The sequence below is a fragment of the Balaenoptera borealis genome (genome assembly GCF_965194805.1).
Source record: "Balaenoptera borealis genome assembly, chromosome: 12".
Classification (NCBI taxonomy): domain Eukaryota; kingdom Metazoa; phylum Chordata; class Mammalia; order Artiodactyla; family Balaenopteridae; genus Balaenoptera; species Balaenoptera borealis.
The window spans coordinates 8,577,700-8,597,891 of NC_138869.1; the positions used below are offsets into that span (position 1 = coordinate 8,577,700).

The 20,192-nt window shown below is 59.4% G+C and overlaps 1 protein-coding gene and 1 long non-coding RNA gene across 2 annotated transcripts in view; one reads left to right on the forward strand and one right to left on the reverse strand.

The window, feature by feature from the left end:
* Positions 1-20,192, reverse strand: part of LOC309607322 — a 169,515-nt gene that overhangs the window by 140,162 nt on the left and 9,161 nt on the right. The gene's annotated exons all lie outside the window — the stretch shown is intronic.
* The window catches only part of PLXND1 (plexin D1), a 53,026-nt gene continuing 45,964 nt past the window's right edge, over positions 13,131-20,192 (forward strand). Inside the window, exon 1 of the mRNA XM_082345696.1 lies at positions 13,131-14,606. Coding sequence (XP_082201822.1) covers positions 13,290-14,606 — 1,317 coding nt within the window. The 5' untranslated portion in view covers positions 13,131-13,289. The remainder of the gene's footprint in view (positions 14,607-20,192) is intronic.

Genomic DNA, 20,192 nt, shown 5'->3' on the forward strand with positions numbered 1-20,192 from the left:
ACAGGGCTGTGAGAGGCCTGGGGAGGGTGCTCCAAGGGACTCCCCCAAGGGACCACGGTGCTAGAAGGGGCCAGATTTTAACCTCCCTCCTGTGGCCTCCCCATTCTTGTTCCCTTTTTTTTTTTTAATTTATTTATTTTATTTGTTTATTTTTGGCTGCGTTGGGTCTTCGTTGCTGCGCGCGGGCTTTCTCTAGTTGCGGCGAGCGGGGGCTACTCTTTGTTGCGGTGCGCGGGCTTCTCATTGCGGTGGCTTCTCTTGTTGCAGGGCACGGGCTCTAGGCCAGCGGGCTTCAGTAGTTGTGGCTCACGGGCTGTAGAGCACAGGCTCAGTAGTTGTGGCACACGTGCCCAGTTGCTCCACGGCATGTGGGATCTTCCTGGACCAGGGCTCGAACCCGTGTCCCCTGCAATGGCAGGCAGATTCCTAAACACTGCGCCACCAGGGAAGCCCCTTGTTCCCATTTTCTGAAAAGTGTCCCACAGGGTTACACCTCCAGTCCAGTTCCTGTCACTGCAGAGCCTCCCAGTGTCACTGTCAGAGATTAGGAACCAGGCCAGGGGTGGGGCAGGAGTGGACAGACATTCTTGACAATGCAAATATGTGAAAATGGTTAATTGTGAGGAGTGAGCTCCCCATCCCTGGACGTATGAGCACAGGCAGCTGGATGTGCAGCAGGCGACTTGCCAACACTTCCTCTTCTTTAACTGCTCCTAGCACCCTGTGAACTGTGGGCAAGCTAGTGGGTTCTGGGGTCAGAGATATCCAGATTCAAATCCCAGCTCTGCTGTGCGACCAACCAGCCCCTCGGTTTTATGGGTGTGAAGGGGAGGCTGCTTGGCGACTAAGTGAACTGGTTAGGGAAGAGCATCGGCATCCACAGCGCTCACCCCCTGAGGGGCTGGTGGAGGCTCCAGTGCCCCCACCAAGGGGCACTGGGGTCTCCTGTCTCCACTTCACCGGGGGATCTGGGCTGCTCCACCACTCAACCCCCTACTTGAACACTTTGCCAGAGAAAGCCTCCCAGCTGGGGTCTGATTTTGATTTTATTTTTGTTTTTCAGGCAGGATCTGGGAGCGGAAACAATGGAATTAATGTGTGTGAGGGTTGGGTTTTTTGTTTTTTTTTTTTTTTCCTTTGGAGCAGTTTCTCCTCATCTGAGAGCTGTGGGGTTGGATTACCACCTAATCTTCCGGTCTTTGGAGGAGCCACCAGGAGGATGGGCGTGGGCGGGGGAGTCAGGAAGGGGGGATCTGGGTGGGGAGGTGAAAGGGAAGGAAGGTCCAGGCAGGGCCAGCAGTAGGGAAAGGAGTGATGTGTTCCTTCTTGCCTCTGGGACTTTGCACGGGCTGTCCCCTCTCAGCCTCTGCCCCTGTTGGTAGCCCTGTGCCTCCTTGAGATCAGGCATCCTCTCCTCCAGGAAGCCCTCCCTGACCTCCCCCAGCAGGGCTAAACCGGTGTCAGCACCTTCCTGCTCTCATTACACTCCATCTTCCACTGTGGGCTGGTCCTATTGATTTACAGCCCTGTCCTCTGCGTGAGACTCAGCTCAGCACAGGGCCTAAAGACGGCCCTCAGGGGACACCAGCTGAGTAGAGCACAGAAAGGGGGACCCAGTCCCCTCTGCACCGTGGTCCTCACTGTCCGCTCAGGGGTCTTGATCTGGGAAGGAGAAGGCAAGCGGGGAAAAAGCAGAGGGAGAGTCGGACTCAGATGTGAGGCCAGTGGGTCTGGGTAGGGGGTACAGGCATAGAGGGGGTATGGGTGGGACAGTGCACAAGGACTAGACTCCGACGACCCTGGCTGTGTCACTTTGGGCAGTGAGTTCTCCCTGAGCCTCAGTTTCCCTCTCTGTAAAAGAGATAACAGCACCACCTGGCGAAATTAACTTGAACTGCCCCAGCACAAGGCCCAGGAGGCGCCCTGCAGGTGCTTTAACCAGCTTAGCAAGGGTGGGAGCTGGGGTTGGTGCCGAGGCAGTCGGAACTCTGTGTGGGAGGGTCCAGGGCATGGAGGCGAGAGCAGAGCCCCTGACCCGTAACTCACTGCGGCCCATTCAGCTACTGGGGCTAAAAATAGTGCGACCCCCGCCCCCTCCTGCTTTCTCCCGGCATCCTCCGCGAGGGGGCCACGGGTCCTGCAAATGGAAGTGAATTACGGTCAGGTGGGGACTCAAAAGTAAATCAAGCTGTGACTAGCATTTAAGAGCCTTTTCTGAGGCTCCTCACTTAACCTCTCGGCCCCTCCTCTTTCACTCGGGGACAGCGCTGGATGGGCACGAGGGCGTCCAGAGGGTCAGGGCTCCTGCTACCAATGCCCAGGCCTTGAGGTCCAGAGGCCTTGAGGTTGGGTAAAGAGAGAGGGACCGGGAAAAACACCTGCACCTTTGGGCTGGATGATAAAAGGGGGCGGGGCTGGCCTGTGGCCGTAACTCGCAGATAACGGGCACCCACGCAGGATGGTACGGTCCCGCCCACCCTTACGCATGCTCGTGGCACTGAGGCCCCCCCCCCCCAACCTCCGTCCGTCCGTCAAATAGCAGACACACGTGTGCACGCCCGGCGTTTGTCTGCTTCCACCCCGAGTTAATGCTCCAGGGCAGCCCGAAGAAACTGAGGCACAGAGCAGGGCAGTGACTTGCCGGGGAGCTGCAGAGCTGGGGTGCCACCAATGCTGCCTTTCAGAGGGCGCCTGACAGCCACCCAGGTGAGTCCAGCCCTAGAAGTTGTGTCTGAGGGGAGGGTCTGGGGTGGGCAACCCTGTTAGCCCTTATTGGGTGGGTGACCCCAAACAGGTGGCCAGATGTCCTGAGCCTCAGTCTCTCCACTGCGGTGGAGCTGAGTCTCTCCCTCTGGGCTGTGGGGCGGCAACAGGGCCTGGGCTGGGCTGAAGCAGTCTGAGTGCCCCCCACCCAGGCTCCCCGCCCCATCCCCCTTCCCTTTGTAGGTGCAGCTGTGCTTTTGGCCTCTGATTCCTAGCAAAAATCCACCAGCACCCACATCCCCCAACCCATGGTTCTTGTCCTGTGTTGCCTTTACCACAAATAATATACATTCTCTGATGAAACTTAGAACATTCAGACTTGAAAGAAAAACTTCAAATTCCCCGCTCCCACCCAGCAAAGCATCAGGGTTCATCCTGCCTGATTCTGCCTCTCCCCGACCCTGTAACCTGGGGCGCACACCCTCAGTGGCGGGGTCTCAGGGTGTCCATTGGTAGCTGCATGACTCGTCCAAGCCCAGGTGCTGGGGTTAGAGCTCTGGATGTAGAAGCCCTTGGTTCAGAAGGGGCAGGGGTTGCCCAACTCTGCCCATGGCACGGAGGGGGAAATGAGAATGGAGAGGCAGGGATGGGGTGACATGGGTCCAGTTGAGGAAGTGAAAGTTCTCCTGAGTCCACCCACCTCTGACAGGGCTGACTGCAGCCGGCCACCACCGCTCCTTGTCCCAGATGGAGGTTCACAGGGTGGTGCCCCCACCAAACCCGGCCAAAACCATCCTGGGGCCCCGGGCTGTGATGCAGGGAGGGAGCGGGTCCCCTGGTCCCTTGCCCAAGGAGCCTCAGCTCAGGGGGACCGTCCCAGCCTCAGACCCCTGACTTTGGTCTGGCCAGCCAAGCCTCTTGAGTGAGGATGGGGAAATTGGGGCCAGGGAGGGGGCACTTGATTGGCCCTGTTTTCAGGTAGAGACTGAACCGGGACTAGAGTCCAGCCAGGGCCTCAGACGCCTGCCCCAGACATTCTTGGTGGCGGCCTCCAGGTCAGTGCTGGTGTCCCCTGAGTCTACTGTACCCTCTGAGAGATCTCCATGGTAACACAGAGCTGAGTTCAAGTCCCGTGCTAGCCTCCCTGCTGATGTGGCCTTGGCAAGCCCCTGCCTCTCTTTGGCCTTCTGTAAAATGGTGCCAGTGAGACCTTGTGCTCATGTGGGGAGTAGATAAGTACAGACCCGCCCTGGGTGGGCCCCAGATGGATGTCAGTTGGGTTGGGGGTTTGGGCATGGGGCTGCTCCTGCCCCACCAACCGACCCCAGGTGTGGCGGGACAATGGGCTGGTGGCCGCATCTGTGCTGAGCTCACCAGCTTCCGCTGGGGCCCCACAGGGCCGCCTGTTTTGCTGGGGAGAGGGTCTCCCCTCCTATCCTCTTCCTCCAGGCCTCCTTCCTGCTTCCCTAGGTGAAGCCGGCCCTTCCGTCCAGGCGCTCATCAATCGCACCCGAGGTGCCGAGCGTCCGGCTGGCCTTCTCAGGCCCTGACTCACTTCCTGTTTCCCGGAGCTAAAAATAGCTTCCCCTGGATGCTAGACCAGTGCTGGGGGGCTCCCTCCCCGGGCAGCTGCTCAAAGTCTCCACAGCGCGCCCCTACCCAGGCCTGTGCACCCACCACTAAGTCTGTGTTCTGTTGGACACCAAAGCAGCCCAAGGACCCCTTCGTTGCTCGCTTAGGGATGTAGGAGCACCCCTGGGGGCCTAGCCATGGGGCAGCAGCAGTGAACAAACAGATGAGGACCTGCCCTCGGGTGTCTGCAGACATTAACCAAATAACTCTGCAACTAGGTGCCTTGAGCCCTGTACAGGGAGGGTGTGGAGGCCTCTGACTGCCGCGCAGCCCACAGAGGCTATGGATGAGGAAAAAGCGGTGGGGCTTTTACCCCTTTTCGAAGGGTTTCAAGTTGTAGAAAAACAGATTCCACAGATTTGCAATTTGAAAATCTCCCTCAGGCTGCTTCATGGAGAAGTGATTCCGGGAGAGGCAGGAGGAGGCGTCCAGGCAGGAGGGGGGGTTTCAGACCAATGAAGTAGTCTCAGACTGATGGGAGGTGATTAGGGGGTGACGTCTGGACAGGTGGGAGGAAGGGACGGGGTGTCCGGGTGCCCCCCGGGTTTTGCCTTGAGTGCAATGCGGTGGAGGCCTGGGCTGGGTCCAGGAGGTGCGACGCATCAGCCCATGACTGTGGGCGAGTCACTTAACTCCACTGTGCCTTACTTCCCATCTGCAAAGTGGGTATAATGAAAGGGCCTCCCTCCCAGGTGGTTGTTGTGAGGAATAAACATGATAATCCATGCGAACCTCGTGGGCAGCCTCGATAAACTTTAGCTGCTTTTATTTTCTGCCTTAGGCCTGGTCTTCTGCCATGTGCCAGGGGCTGTGAAAGGGGTGATGAGGCTCCTCTGAGTTGGAGAGGTGCAGCCTCACCCCCATTTTGCAGAAGGGGAAACAGAGGCTGGGAGAGAGAAGGACTCTGTCCCAGGTCCCACTGGGAAGTGGTGAGGCAGGATGTAAACCTGGTCCCTCTGGCCCCATGGCCTCCCACGGGGATCCCAAAGTGCCCCTCCCCTGCCTGTGGCCCTAAGCTGGGGGAATGGAGGTGAAGCTGGTGCAATTGCCCTATAAATTTCAACCCAGCCGAGTCACGCCCTCGTAGGAAAACCTGTATTTTTAGACTCACAAACCCTCCCCAGGCCAGGCCTGGCCAGGAGGTGTCGACCTTCCCTGGCAGGTGGGTGAGAGCAGGTGGGGACATCAGCAGGATCCTGGGGGGAAGGAGGGCCCTGGAGCTGTATGGAGTGGGTACCAGCCAAGAAAGTGATGAGAGAACATTTGTTCATCTCCTCCCCCATTCGTTCATTCATTCATTCATTCATTCACCCTTGTGAGCCTGCTTTGAGTCCAACCTTCTGCCTAGTCATGCAGGGGACACAGGTATGCCCCCAACAAGATCCAGCTCCTGAGGTGCCCCCTGGTGGGGGAGCCAGAGCAACAGACACATTGTCACCTGGTGTGGCTGCTCTGATGGTGGCAGCATAGGGGGGCCATGGGAGCCCAGAGTAGGAGGACTGATCCAGCCTGGGGGATCCGGGAAGGCTGCCTGGAAGAAGAGAGGCCAGAGCCGAGTCTTAGAGACACCCTGGGACTTAGCCAGGGCGACGGGGCAGGGAGGGAAGTTCAGGGTCATGGTGGAACTTAATATGCACACCAGGACCCTGAGGACTGCAAGGCTTTTGGGACTCAGATTCTGACCTGGGTTGGGGGAGGTGTGTGGGGAAATACAGGCAAAAGGTGGTGGCTCATCCTGAGACTCCCAGCTGTGGTTAGTGGGGGCTGCTCTTGAGTAAGATGAGGGATGGCGTCATCCAAAAGTCCCTGAAGAACCAGTTCCAAGTTCCTCAACAGAGGGGACTTTGGCCAGGCTGAGTAATACTCACAGGCTGGCCTGCCCAAGGTTAAGGGCTGGACCATCCAAGGCCCGCGGCTGGACCATTTAAGGTCAGAGACTAGACGACTCAAGGCCAGGCTGAACTCTACAAAACAGAGATCAGGCTATTGAAGGTTGATAATAATAATCTTGGAGTTTCAGGAGGAAATCCTCTAGCAGCCCTGGGGGCAGAGGAGGGTGTAGTCTGGAGAGGACAAGAGCCTCTTGAGGTGAGGCTCTGGCTGCAGGGGGAAGAGGAAGGGACAGGGAGAAGAGCTACCTCTGTGGGCACCTGACACCCAAGCCAGCTCTGAGCTCTGTCCAGCTAGGGCAGGGCAGGGACAGAACTTTCCAGAAGCCAGAGCTGGAAGGATGGTGGGAGCAGCAACGTCTCCTCCCCATCAATGACTTTAATAATAAATGTCATTGATTATTTACCACGGGCCGGATGGCTGGTGGCTCCACACTCTCTAGGGATTATTTCATTTGATCCCCCACAGCCTGGAGGGATAAGAACTCTGAGACCCATTTCACAGGTGTGGAAACTGAGACCCAGAGAGGTGAAGGGACTCACCCTGGGTCATGCAGATGGGAAGCAGAGGGTTGGGATCTGAACCCAGGTCCCAGGACCACAGGCTGACAATTCCATAGCCTTGACTGGACCCTACTCCTGGAGAAGAGGGAACAGCCAGACCTAAGAATTCCTGCTCCACCTTGAGCAGCTGGGTGGCCCCGAGCGAGTCACTTCCCTTTTCTGAGCCTCAGTCCCCACCTCTGTAAATGGGCCTCACAGCCCCTGCAGTGTGAAAGATGAAGTTTATGTTGGATACTCAGTAATCCTGTGAGGGCTCCTTAAACTGGGCTCAGGTGCCCCTTCCCCTGGGAAGCCTGCCTTGCTTGCTCCCATGGGCCTGGTTGCCGGAATGCTCCTCTGTGTATCCTCAGGGCATCATCGCTGCTGTGTCCCAGGGCATACAGTAGGTGCTCACTCAGTATCCGCTGGAATGAGCGTGCTTAGACAGACCTCGGTTCAAATCCAGGACCACTGCTTTGCCTCTCTGAGCCTGAGTTAACTCATCCATCAAACGGGATCACTAGCATGGACCTTTGACGGCTTTTGCAAGGATTGGCTGAGAAACGTCTAGCACACAGTAGGTGCTCAGCCCCTGTGACTCCCTGTCCTCTTCGGCTCTGGGCCTCCCCTGCTTCCCTGTGGCTCCATTCGTGGAGTCCCTACCTTCTGCTCAGGAATCACCTGCCCCTGCCGCCCAGCCTGCCCCGGGCAGCTGTCCCCTGGAGATGGCAGTAGCCTGGGAATGTGGGTGGGGTCCCCCAGGGGCGGCCCTGCCCCCTCCGCCACCCCCGCTGCTGGACAGAGGCCTCAGTGTGGAGCTGCTGGGGTCCTTTCACGGGGCCAGACCCATGACTGGACGTCTGAGAATGCCGCCCATTATCCGACTCACAGAGCACAAAGGGGCCACGTGGGGGCTTGGCAGGCCAGGCGCCCGGGATGGGTGCACGGGGGCTCCGGGTCCCCACCCCAGCCTGCTGCGTCCCCACCACAGAGGGCAACGATGTGCCCAGAGTCGGGAGAGGGCGTCTGTCACACGCAGGAATGAGAACCATTTCCTTCAGCCCCTCGGGGAGACAAAGACAGAGAGAAACGAGCAGGGGCTTGGCTCGTCACAGACAAGGGCGGGCACCCCTCCTGAGCCCTGATACCAAACCTAGAAGGCCACCCCCCGCCCCTGCCACCCAGGGGTATCCAGTGGGGCAGGGGAGGGAATACTCCAGAACTCGGAAGGGGGGAAACCTCCGTGGTCTTCCACAGAGTCTGCAGTGGGGAAACACCAGCAGAACCACACCAGCAGCACCAGTGGTCTGTAACTGAGACACGAGTGTGATGGGTCCTGTGTCCCCTGTCAGTGCTGCCACTCGAGGGTCACCCGGCCCCTCCTGGGCCCCTCCTGTAGGACATGGTGGCAATGACAGGAGACCCAGTGTGGAGGGGCAAGGCTGGCTAGAGATGGGGCAGGGGTCACTTCGGGCCACCTATTTGCTGTGTGACCTCAGGCAGGCCTCTAGGCCTCTCTGAGTCTGGCGTCCATGTTTATGAGAAGAGGGGAGGGAGACCTGGTGGAGGGTTAATTAAGGCAATGTTTTGCATCCGAGCCCTTAATGGCACTGGCACCGATGACGCGTCTCAGTGGCAGCTGCTATCAGGATGACATAATTATCTGGGTCTGGGGGCTCTCCTGAGTGGGGTACAGATGACCAATTTGAGGACCCTGGGGAGAGGACCCCTGTGATTCAGAGCTGGAAAGTCAGTGGACGCCATACTTCCTGATGTGCCAGGCCTTTGACCCGTGTATGTTTTTCCATCCTCACAGCAGCCTTGTGAGGTGAATGATACTCCCCTTTTCCAGGTAAGGAAACAGAGGCTCAAAGGGAGGTGGTGCCACCAAGCTCACCCAGGTGGTTGGGGCAGAGCTGCGCCTGGAGCTCAGGTCTCTCAACTCCAAGGCAAGAGGTAGAGAGGGACACAGTGGCCCAGGGCAGAGTTTGGAGGCCGGTGAGCTGTGCAGCTGTGGGCAAGTGGTGTCACCTCCCTGACCCTCAGTGTCCCCGTCTATAAAAAGGGGCTGATAAAACCCACCTCTCAGCCTTGTTCCCAAGGGGAATGAGATGGGCAAAGCCCCCAAGGAACTGCAGTGGTGGCTCCTGGCACCGTCGGGGCCCACGCTGGGGTTGCTGAGCGGTCCCGGAGGCCTCTGTTCCTGTCACCAGGCAGTGCTTGGAGCAGTGAGCACGTCAGGAGCACTTCCTGCAGGGGCAGCATTCGCTGAGGCCAGGCCTGAGGCACAGGAGGGCAAGGACCCCCTCCTCCCTGTGCAGCCCTGGCCCCACTGTTATTTTTTCCAATTGAAGAAGGAAAACATTTCCTCCTCCTCCTCACGCTCTGCCCTGGGCAGCCAGAGAGCCGAGGATGGACGGGGCAGGATGGGGAAGCCCCTGCCCAGGCAGCGGTGAAAGGCCCAGGCCCGCCTTGTCTGGGCCAGCCTGGCCACCTACCCCTGGGTGTCCAGGCAAAGACCTGCCCCTTCTGGGCCGCCATGTCCTCATCTACGAAGGCACTGGATTAGATCAATGTTTCCCAAATTTTAGGCATTTTGTACCACCAAGGTTATGACCATATTTGTCTCTAAGTTAACTCACATTTTAAAAACTTCGATAGGGACTTCCCTGGTGGCACAGTGGTTAAGAATCCGCCTGCCAATGCAGGGAACACAGGTTCGATCCCTGGTCCGGGAAGATCCCACATACCGTGGAGAAACTAAGCCCATGTGCCACAACTAAGCCTGTGCTCTAGAGCCCGCGAACCACAAGTACTGAGCCTGCGTGCCACAACTACTGAAGCCCGCGCGCCTAGAGTCCGTGCTCTGCAACGAGAAGCCACTGCAATGAGAAGCCCGTGCACCACAACGTAGAGTAGCCCTTGCTTGCTGCAGCTAGAGAAAGCCCGCATGCAGCAACGAAGACCCAACGCAACCAAAAATAAATAAAATTTAAAAAAAAACTTTGATAAATGCATTTATCAAGCAAGCTTTACATCATTATTATACTTGGAAAGCCTGTAGTATCACTTGCCAAAACCAGAAAATAACTGCAAATATTATAAAGAAAACAAGGAGCTATAAGTAAATTCTAGAATGCTGAGCTTGAGACCTTCTATTAAAAACGGACAATGACAAATGTTAGAGGCCTTAAAGACACATTAGCCCCAAACAGAGTCCTTCTCCTTGATATAATCAGAAGTCTTGAACAAAAACTGAAAAGGGCCTGAATCGCAGTGTGAAAGCCAGCAGTCACTCCAGGGTTGGTAAATCTGGTTTAGTTAATTCAAAGTGAGTTGATGCTGGGTGCTACCTAACCTGCCCTCCTGGGTACCATCCATATCCCCTTGGTTCGCTCTAAAATCCCTTCTGGGAGGATACCCCGCCACCTCTTAGCAAGGCCAGGGGAGATGTGGGTTCTTTCATTCATTCGTTCCTTCCTTCGTTCACTCAGCCCAAGTTATCAGCACCTCTCTGCCCAACCGGGGGTATAGGGTGGCTGCCACCATGATCCATCCTGGCCTGAGGGAGCTCCCAACTAATGGGCAGAGGAGAGAAAGCACAGGATTTGGAGACAGATCTGGGTTCAAATCCTCCTCTTGCTAATAGCTCTCAGTTTCTCCATCTGGGAAATAGGTTCGATGACCCCTGCCTTTTCAGCTGGCTGTGAGGATGGCATCAGATTGTTCAGGGCAGTGCTGGGTGCAGTAGTTTGCTCTTGGTAGACGGTGGCTCTGCTAGCTACCATGAGGCCCTGATGGGCCATTGCTCAATGTAAGGGGAAAAGCGGGCATTTGCCCAGTGCCTGCCACGTGCCCAGCACTGTGCTTTCTGGTACATTTCGTTCTTCACATCATATAACCTCCCAGGGGCTGGTGTGCTATTATGATTGTCTTCATTTTACAGACAAGGAAACTGAGGCTCAGAGAGGGCAAGTGCCTTGCCCTAGGCCACACAGCACTTCCACCTCCAGCTTATGTGAAGACACTTGGACCCCGGCTATGTCTTCTGCGGCTAACCTGGCCCTGCATATCCCCAGCTCCAGGCGGCTCCTGAGACCCAGCACTCAGCTTGGCAGGTAGTTTGTGTCCAAAGTGCCCGGAAGCATCCACTCTGCACCAGACTGAGTTGCGACCACACAGAGCATTATCCTCAAGGCTCAGTGGGGGGAGCTGCAGGATGCGGCAAGATGAGCCCAGAGACAGGAAGGAAGCTAGGAGGGGCGAGAGGGGGAGCGAGGGGTGGGAGATAGGGAGGGAGACAGAGAGAGGCAGAGACACAGAGAGAGAAAGAGATACACACACAAAGAGACAGACAGTGGAAGGGTGGGGGGAGAGACTGGGAGAGAGAGAGAGACAGAAACGGGAGGAGCAAGGAGACAGACAAAACCAGAGATGGGGTGGCGAAGGCTGAGAAAGATAAGATGGGGAGGGAGACAGACAGAGGGATGATCGGGGAGGGGTGGGGCGAGGTGCACCCAGGCAGGGCTCCCAGGCTGCTTCCACAGGTGGCACAAGATAAGTCCTCCCCACCCCGAGATGGAGGTGGGGACATCGGTCCTATCAAGCTGCCCCGAGTGGCCTTGAGCCCCAGGGGTGGGGGATGGGGCCCCGAAAACAGAACCTTTGATTTTCTGTGTTGAATACTCGTGGCTGTCAAAGCAGTGGTCAGACTGACAGAGGGGGTGGAAAAAGGCAGGCGTGATGAGCACATGCTGATGGCAGGAAGGCGCAGTGTTGGGGGCGTGCGGGACTGCTGTTGGCTTGGCCTTTCCTACCTCCCCCAGGGGGCACAGAGAAACCCCTGTTCTTCCTTCCTGACCAGGTGGGAACAGGTGAGGGAGGCCACGCCACCCGCAGAGCCAGGAAGGACCACGGCACCATGTGGGAGCCCCCCATTCTGAGAGGCCTGGGCTGGGGGAGAGTTGGGGTGGGGTTCAGAGCCAGCAGACTGGGGCTTCCAAACATTGTAGTTCTCCTCCTTATGAGCTGTTCGTCTTGGGCCAGTCCATTCACCTCTCGGGCCTCAGGCTATGAATCTGTAAGGTGGGACAGTAATCGTACCAGCCTCAGAAGGTGGCTGTGAGGGCGAAGTGAGTCAAAACACATGAAGGGCTTGGCATAGTGCCTGATAGGCAGCGAGCCCTGCTTGAGCGCCCTCACGTAAGCTCTGTGACCCTGTAAGCATCACTGCCTGCCCCGGCCCCCAATGCCCACCTGCTCCTCCCAGGTGAAAGGAGAAGCAGGCCCAGTGCCAGCTCACCTGTGGCTGGTGTTCAATAAATCTGGGAGGATTTTAGGTCCTTTCAGAGTCCCGAATAAAGCGGGTGGAAGGGCAGCTGGGTCTCCACAGGAGGTAACTGTGGGCCTCCTGGGGCCATCGTCCCCCAGGATCAAGGCTCCACTCTGGGTACCCAGGGGCTTGGCACAGACCTGAAAACTCCTCTTCACTTTTCCCTGATTTATATGTCTGACCCTTCATCTCTGGTCCCTGCCACTTGTCAGACCCCTTTCCAGGCTGGGGATCTTGGAATCTGAGGGGGCAGTGCTCTCTGCCCAGCTGACCCTGCGGGTGTCCATGGTTTGGGATCTAAGGTCTGGACAGTGTCCTGCGACAGGGAGTGGAGTGTGAGGTGGAGAGAGACAGGGAGGGCAGGGGGAGAGGAAGGTGGACAGAGGTGGAGGAGAGAGGGGGTAGAGGGATCGAGAGAGACAGAGGGTCCGAGGGGGCGGGCGCGGAGGGAACCAGGAGAGAGGGAGAGAGAGCCAAGGGCAGAAACACAGGAGAGAAGGGGGAGAGAGAATACAGGGGAGAAAGGGGAGGGGCGGGGTAACAGACGAGAGAGCGAAAGAGAATCAGACTGAGAAAAGGAGAGACAGCACGCACGGAGTTGGGGTGGGGGGCGGGACACACAGAGACAAGGAGACACTGAGAGACACTTACCGAGAAGGAGGGAGAGACAGAAAAGGAAAAAATAAAACAAGCTCGAGAGACAGGCCAAGGGGCCAAGAGGGAGAAGGAACTAAAGCAACCAGCGACGGAGCCGGAGGCAGCTCCGGGAAAGGAGCCTCGGGCCGCGGGTGCCGCACGGGAGGGTCCTGGAGGGCGCGGTGCGGCCAGACCCGACAACAGCTGAGCGAGGGCCCGGCGGCCGGAGGGCGGGGCCGGCGGGCAGCGGGGGCGGGGGCCCGGGGCGCATGGGGAGGTGGGCCCCGGGCGGGCGGGGGCCCCGGAGGCGGGCAGGGCGCGGCGGGGGGCGGGGCGCGAGGGCGTGTCCGCAGCGGAGCCGCCCCCGCCCCGCCCCTGGGTTGCGCGGAGCCGCTGAGCCGGGCCGGGGCGCCGGGGCCGGGGGCGGCTGGCGCGGGCAGGAAGCGCCTCGCGGCCCGGGCCCGCCCCCCGCCTCCTGCCGCCTCCGGGCTCCCGGCTCCCGGCCGCGCCGCGCCCCATGCACTCGCCGTGCCGCGCAGCCCGCGCACGCCCGGATGGCTCGTCGCGGCGCGGGCGGCGCACCCCTTAGCGCCCGGGCCGCCGCGGCCAGCCCCCTGCCGCCGCGCCCGCCATTCTGGGCCCCGCCGTGCCCTCCACTGTTGCTGCTGCTGCTCCTGGGGGCGGCGCGGATAGGCGCCCTGGAGATCCAGCGCCGGTTCCCCTCGCCCACGCCCACCAACAACTTTGCCCTGGACGGCGCGGCGGGGACGGTGTACCTGGCGGCCGTCAACCGCCTCTACCAGCTGTCGGGCGCTAACCTGAGCCTGGAGGCCGAGGCGGCCGTGGGCCCGGTGGCCGACAGCCCGCTGTGTCACGCCCCGCAGCTGCCGCAGGCCTCGTGCGAGCACCCGCGGCGCCTCACCGACAACTACAACAAGATCCTGCAACTGGACCCCGGGCAGGGCCTGGTGGTCGTGTGCGGTTCCATCTACCAGGGCTTCTGCCAGCTGCGGCGGCGGGGCAACATCTCGGCGGTGGCCGTGCACTTCCCGCCCGCCGCGCCGCCCGCCGAGCCCGTCACGGTGTTCCCCAGCATGCTGAACGTGGCGGCCAACCACCCGAACGCGTCCACCGTGGGACTGGTCCTGCCGCCGGCCGCCGGCACCGGGGGCAGCCGCCTGCTCGTGGGCGCCACGTACACGGGCTACGGCAGCGCCTTCTTCCCGCGCAACCGCAGCCTGGAGGACCACCGCTTCGAGAACACGCCCGAGATCGCCATCCGCTCCCTGGATGCGCGCGGCGACCTGGCCAAGCTCTTCACCTTCGACCTCAACCCCTCCGACGACAACATTCTCAAGATCAAGCAGGGCGCCAAGGAGCAGCACAAGCTGGGCTTCGTTCGCGCCTTCCTGCACCCTCCCGACCCGCAGCCGGGCGCCCAGACCTATGCGTACCTGGCGCTCAACAGCGAGGCACGCGCGGGCGACAAGGAGAGCCAGGCGCGGAGCCTGCTGGCGCGCATCTGCCTGCCCCGCGGCGCCGGCGGCGACGCCAAGAAGCTCACTGAGTCCTACATCCAGCTGGGCTTGCAGTGCGCGGGCGGCGCGGGCCGCGGCGACCTCTACAGCCGCCTGGTATCCGTCTTCCCCGCGCGCGAGCTGCTCTTTGCCGTCTTCGAGCGGCCGCAGGGGGCCCCGGCGGCCCGCACGGCTCCGGCCGCGCTCTGTGCCTTCCGCTTCGCCGACGTGCAAGCCGCGATCCGCGCGGCGCGCACCGCCTGCTTCGTGGAGCCCGCACCCGACGTGGTGGCCGTGCTCGACAGCGTGGTGCAGGGCACCGGGCCGGCCTGCGAGCGGAAACGCAACATCCAGGTATGCCCAGGCAGCGGGGGCGCTGGGGACCAGCCCAGGGGGCTGGAGAGAGAGCGTGCGGGTAACTGGGCAGGTTGTGCGCTGAGCGGGTCACACGTGTGAGTGTGCCGTTACCTAGATGTGCGTGTATGGAGACTCAAGTGTATACTCTGAGCCACAGGTGCATTTGCGGGGACCCAGATGTAGTCGCGAGAATACAGGTGTCAGCAGAGGTGGGGGGGCACTGCCGTGAATATGGCCTAGGTGTGCGCGTTGGGCACTCAAATGAGTGCTGGGTTACAGGTGCACATATGTAGGTGTGCGGGGCGGTCGGGTTGTGGATGGGTACCCAGGTGTGCGCTGAAGAGAGCCGAAGGTGCATACACATCCCGGCTGTGCAAGTGAGGGTCGCAGCAGTGGGCTGTGTGCACAGCAAGTGAGTGCAGCGTCTGACCCAAGGTATGTTCTGGGCCGACTGCGTGAGCCCGTGAGGGCTGCCTTTGGGAGTTGGCAGGTGTGTGCACGAGTGTGGCAGGTGTGCAGGGAGGCATGCAGGCGTGCATCAGGGCCCTGCAGATGGGGGGTGAGGGGAAGCAAGGTGTATGCACCAGACTTATGTGTCACTGAGCTGGGTCACACAGGTGTGAGGGCAGGCAGGTGCGTGTGGCAGGGACACACTGGTGCAACAGGGCAGGCCTGGGTGCGCAGTGGGATGTGTGCGGCAGGGGACGCAGGTGTTTGGAAACCAGTAGGCACTCTGGGGAGGCCGCTGGTTGGCAAATGGGTGTGTTCCTGAGGCCAACTTTTTATTCACTCATCCAACACACATTTACTGAGCATGTAGCATGCACCAGGCCTGGGGGCTATGAGGAAGGCAGTAACACTTGTGGAATGCCTACTAAGCGCCTCACATGGCATAACTCTAGGTTTTCATAGCAGTCCTCTCAGCTAGGCTCTGTTCTCATCCCCATTTTACAGATGAAGAAACTGAGGCACAGAGAGATTCAGTAACTTGCTCAAGGTCACACAGAACTAGCAGAGGCAGGATTTGAATCCAGGCTGTCTGGTCTCAGCATCTGTGCTCGTAGTGCTGCAGAGCCTTTGCCGCCTTACAGATGTGGAACTCAGAGTGTGTGTGTTGGAGGAGTCCCGGCGACTGGGGTGGGGAGGTGCCGGCTCCAGGAGAGTGGAGGGAGGTGAGCAGGACTGCATGTAGCGCTTGAGTGGGCCGTGGGGGTCTGGAGGGAACGAGGAGGGCCAGGTATAGGGCCACAGCAGCTGGGGTGGGGGAATGGGGCCCATTCCCAGGTGTCTGGGCTGGGCAGGGCAGGAGCGAGGAGGCCAGGTTGGGGGAGATCGATGTGTGTGTTGGTCTTGGGTGGACGTGACACAGGGGTGCAGGAGGGTTCTGTGTGTGGTTCCACTCAAGGGAGCGCATCAGCAAGGGGTCACTTCTTTAGAGCGCCCTGGGAGGTGGACCCCTGTGCCTTTTCTGCACTGTCCATCCCGAGATGAGTCAGGGGAGACTTGGCCACTCCCTTAGGAAGCCTCAGCTTCTCAAAATGCAGAACTTAGCCTTCTCCTGGTGATTACGGAGCTCTCCTTGGGGTCAGGCTCCCTGTGGCTCTGCCCCATCCCTCCTCTGTGATCCTCAGGCCCTGGCAAGAAGCTCGTGAGATTAATTATTCCCCTGTGGGTGTGCCCAACACTGGGGCTTTGAGAAAACGCAGATTCCTTCGCCTGCAGCTGGTCCCCACACTGCCTACCACCCGGCTGGCCGGCTGCCCTGAAAGTAAAGGTCATGGTGGGTGAGCAGGGCAGACTGGCCCGGGAGCGGGTCTGCTACCAGCAGGGGCCAGCTTGGTCAGGGTGGCCACCCAGCGCTGCGGTTGGGACATGCACTCTTCCCCTCCCCAGAGCCACATGCCCCAGTGGGTTGTGTTGGAGGGCACAAGCTTTGTGTCCGGGGGTCTCAGAGCCTGAGGAGGTGAATGGGGAGTCAGTCGCTGCTCTACGGAGGGAAGACCCTGTCGGAAGGGCCTTCTTCGGGCCTTTCCAGGCTTGTGTGTCCATCTAGGCCCTCAGTGTGAGGCAATCCGTGGGATTCCTCAGGCTGCCACAGTCTCCCTCTCCCCCTCCCCCTCTGGCAGGAACCGTCCTGGTTCCCACGGTCCCCCGTCCCCAGGCTGGCCTGGTGCAGTGACTCACTGCTGAAGGGAGCTGGGGCTTCCCTTTTCTTCGGGGGCAGGGCCTCTCCAGGGACACAGCCCCAGGGACAGAGTGCTCAAGGGCCTCCTCCCCACCCCAAGGTGGGGTGGATTCCTGGCCCTCCTTGGCCACTCTCCCTGTGTCCTCCACACCCCTCTCCCCTTCCCCATGCCCAGCTGTGGGCACAGGCCCCAGGGTCTGGGCCTGTAGCCTCAGGTGGGGATGGGAGAGTGCTCCTGGCTGTTGCCAGCTCCCCAGTTACAGTCTAAGAACTTGGACCTCGCACCCGGGGTTAAATTCTACTCTGTCACTTCCCAGCTGTGTGACCTTGACAAGTGACTTAACCTTTCTGAGCCTCCGTTTCCTCATCTGTAAAGTGGGGACAGTAAACCTCCAAGGATCCCTGAGGACCAAATGAATTAATTAACGTAAAGCACTTTGAACCCGGCACGTAGCAAGCACCTAGTAAGCACCTAGTAGATGTCTGCTGTTCTTGTTATTATCACCCCGGGGGGGCGTGATTAGCACAGGCCTGGGCTTGGTCCTCGACAGCAACCAGGGGCCTATTTTGGCTTGTTCTGCAACAGTGAAGACCATCTCTAGCGCCCGATGGCAGCCTCAGTAAACATTTCCTAAGTCGCTACTGTGTTGCTGTGTGCTGGGGACCAATGGTGATTCCCATACTGTCTTCTCTCGTGGACCGTGCCGGCAGACGTGTGGCCAGGCCCTTCCAGCCCAGAGGGCTGGGTGCCGTGATCCCATCCGGGCAGACGGAGCCCGGAGAGGGGCATCAAGGCCTCTGGGGGGAGTGGTGTCAGAGCGCAGGTGGGTGGGTGAGCAGGAGTTAGTCACATGAAGCTGGCAGGAGAAGAGGAAGGGGTCCAGGCAGAAGGAACAGCCTGTCAGAGGCCTGGAGGTAGGAAACAGCAAGACGGACTGGAGCAGTGAGAGGTGGTCATTGTGGCCGGGGAGGGGAAACAGGAAGTATGAGCAGGGCTGGGAAAGGCGGGCAGGCCTGCCATGTGGGTGCGGATAGGCGTGACTGTGTCCTGGGGACGTGGGGAACCAGGAAGGGTTTTAGCCAGAGCATCTGGTCTGAACGAGCACCTCAGTTTCCTCCTCTGTAGAACAGGAACGATAATAAAAATACCGACCTCGCAGGACCGCTGTGGGGATTAAATGAGATGCTACAGGTGAAGCACTTAGCAGAGTGCCTGGCACACGTGTTTGCAGTTACTGTGATGGTTTTTAACGGAGCTAGTTTAGAAAGTTGTTAGGTGGTTGGTGAGAAGGAGAGAGGAGAAGCCGGGAGAGTAGGAAGGAGGCTGGTGCCATCTTCCAGGCAAGTGATTCACTCCTTCATTTGCAAATATTTCTTGAGCACCTACTGTGTGGTGGGCACTGGGCGCAGAGGTAGGGGTGGCCGGCCAGGTGTTGTTCTAGGGGGATGTGACAGGCCTGGTCTGAGGGCACAGAGAGAAGAAGGGGGGGTTCAGGACGGATTCAGGTGCCTGGATGTAGCCCCAGAGGTGGGGACGGACAGGATGGAGGAGAAGGGAGTTGCCCAGTCCAGCCCGGCATTGGGATGGAAGTCGGGGATGTGACAGGGGTGCCTCTGGGGGAGACGGTGGGTTTGGTAGGGGGGCGGGGGTGAGTACCAGGGGCCTGGAGTCCCTCTTCCTCCCAGCCCCGTCGGGCCTGACTGCTCCAGCACCAAGTGGTCTCAGTGGGGCTGGACAACGGGGGACAGGACCCTGCCCTTCCATCTTTTCTCCAGGGATGTCTGCCCCCCAAGCAGGGTGGCTCAGCCGGGCCTCTGGGCACCCAGCCTCGTGCTGTTGCCCTTGGGGCCTCAGGCCTGAAGCTCCAGAGCCACGGTTGGGGTGGTCTCGGACGTTCCATCTCCTCGCCTGGGAGGCTTTGCCCCCCGCTCACCACCTTTAAGGCAGTGAAGAGGCAGGGAACCTTGTCCTCCCAGCCTTGGGCCCCAACTTTGTCCCTGATTGCTTTGGGCATATTTGGGGCCTTTGGACTATTCTGAGAGAGAAAGTGAGAAAATTAGCCTCCGTCGCAGGTAGCTTGGATCCCTTTTCTCAATTCACGTATGTGGTGAAAGTGAGTTGGGAAGTTGCCTGTGCTCTCGGTGGGGAAACTGAGGCACAGGGCCACCCAGCAAGGCGAGGGCAGACTGAGTCCGACTCCTTTCCCTGAATCTTTCCTTTAACCAATGAATGGCCATAATATTTGTATTTTAAAATAAAAAAGAAAACCGACAGGGAAATGTCAATGTTGCATTTTCAAGGTGTCTTTTTATAGTAAAGGTGGAAAAAAAAATCCTCAGGCGGTTTTAAACTGGCATGCAGTGGGTGGGTGCCCGTCGTCAAGAAGGCATTTTCTGAACCAATTTAGGGGCTGAAATGCTGGGTGGAGGTGGAGGGAGATAAGCTTCCAAGATGGGCTTTCCATTTGGAGTTGGCCTGGGGGCTGGGAATGAGCTCCCTGCGGCCGAGGGTAAAAGCAGAGACACTTGGGGGCACTTAGGAGAGGGGGCTCTGGCGGGGTTGGCTGGGATGACCTTCTAGCCTAGAGAGACAGACACATCTTGGGCCAGGAGACGGTTAACATACCTCCCTGCCCTGGGAGTGTCATCAGTCTCGACTGCCAGGTACGTGAGTGTAGAGCTGATGGTGAGTCCTGTTCTCCTGCCCGTAAGCTGTGTGACCCAGGGTGAGTCACTTACCTTCTCTGGGCCTCATGCTTTCTCACTGTAAAATGGGACAGTGTCTCCTTCTGAACTGAAGTCTCCCACGAAGTGCCCAGGAAATGGCAGGTGGAGGTAGGAGTACCAGGAGAAGAGAAATACATCTGAGAAAAGTGTCCTCAGTGTGTGGAACAGCCGGTGGGGCAGGGAGCGCTCAGAGGAGGGAGGAGATGGGACCAAAGCAGGCCCTGAAGTGAGCAGGGGTGGGCGAGACAGAGGGGTGAGGCGCAGGTGTGTCGGGTGCCTCCCAGCCCGAGCTCAGCAGCGGGAGGCACAGGCTGAGGAGAGAGCCGCCGGGCGCCGCTTCTGTTAATGGTGAGACGCTGCGCATCTGGTAGGCCTGAGGGGTGTGCAGATGCTGGGTGCCCTCTCAGCTCTCTGGGGCTGAAAAATGACGACGGCCACCCTCCCAGTTCTGAGCAGGGACGCTGCATCGGGCCCTTCACCTTCGCCAGTGTGTTTGCTCTCGCAGCACCCCACCCCCACCCCGTGAGGCAGGAAGTGCTGTTATCCCCAGTTTTACAGATGGGGAAACTGAGGCCCAGGGTCCCACGCAGCTGGCTAGTGGCGTAGGGACCTGCAGACTGGCTGTCTGGCTCTGGAGTCTGCCGTGGGTGACCGCTGGTGTCAGCTGTGGG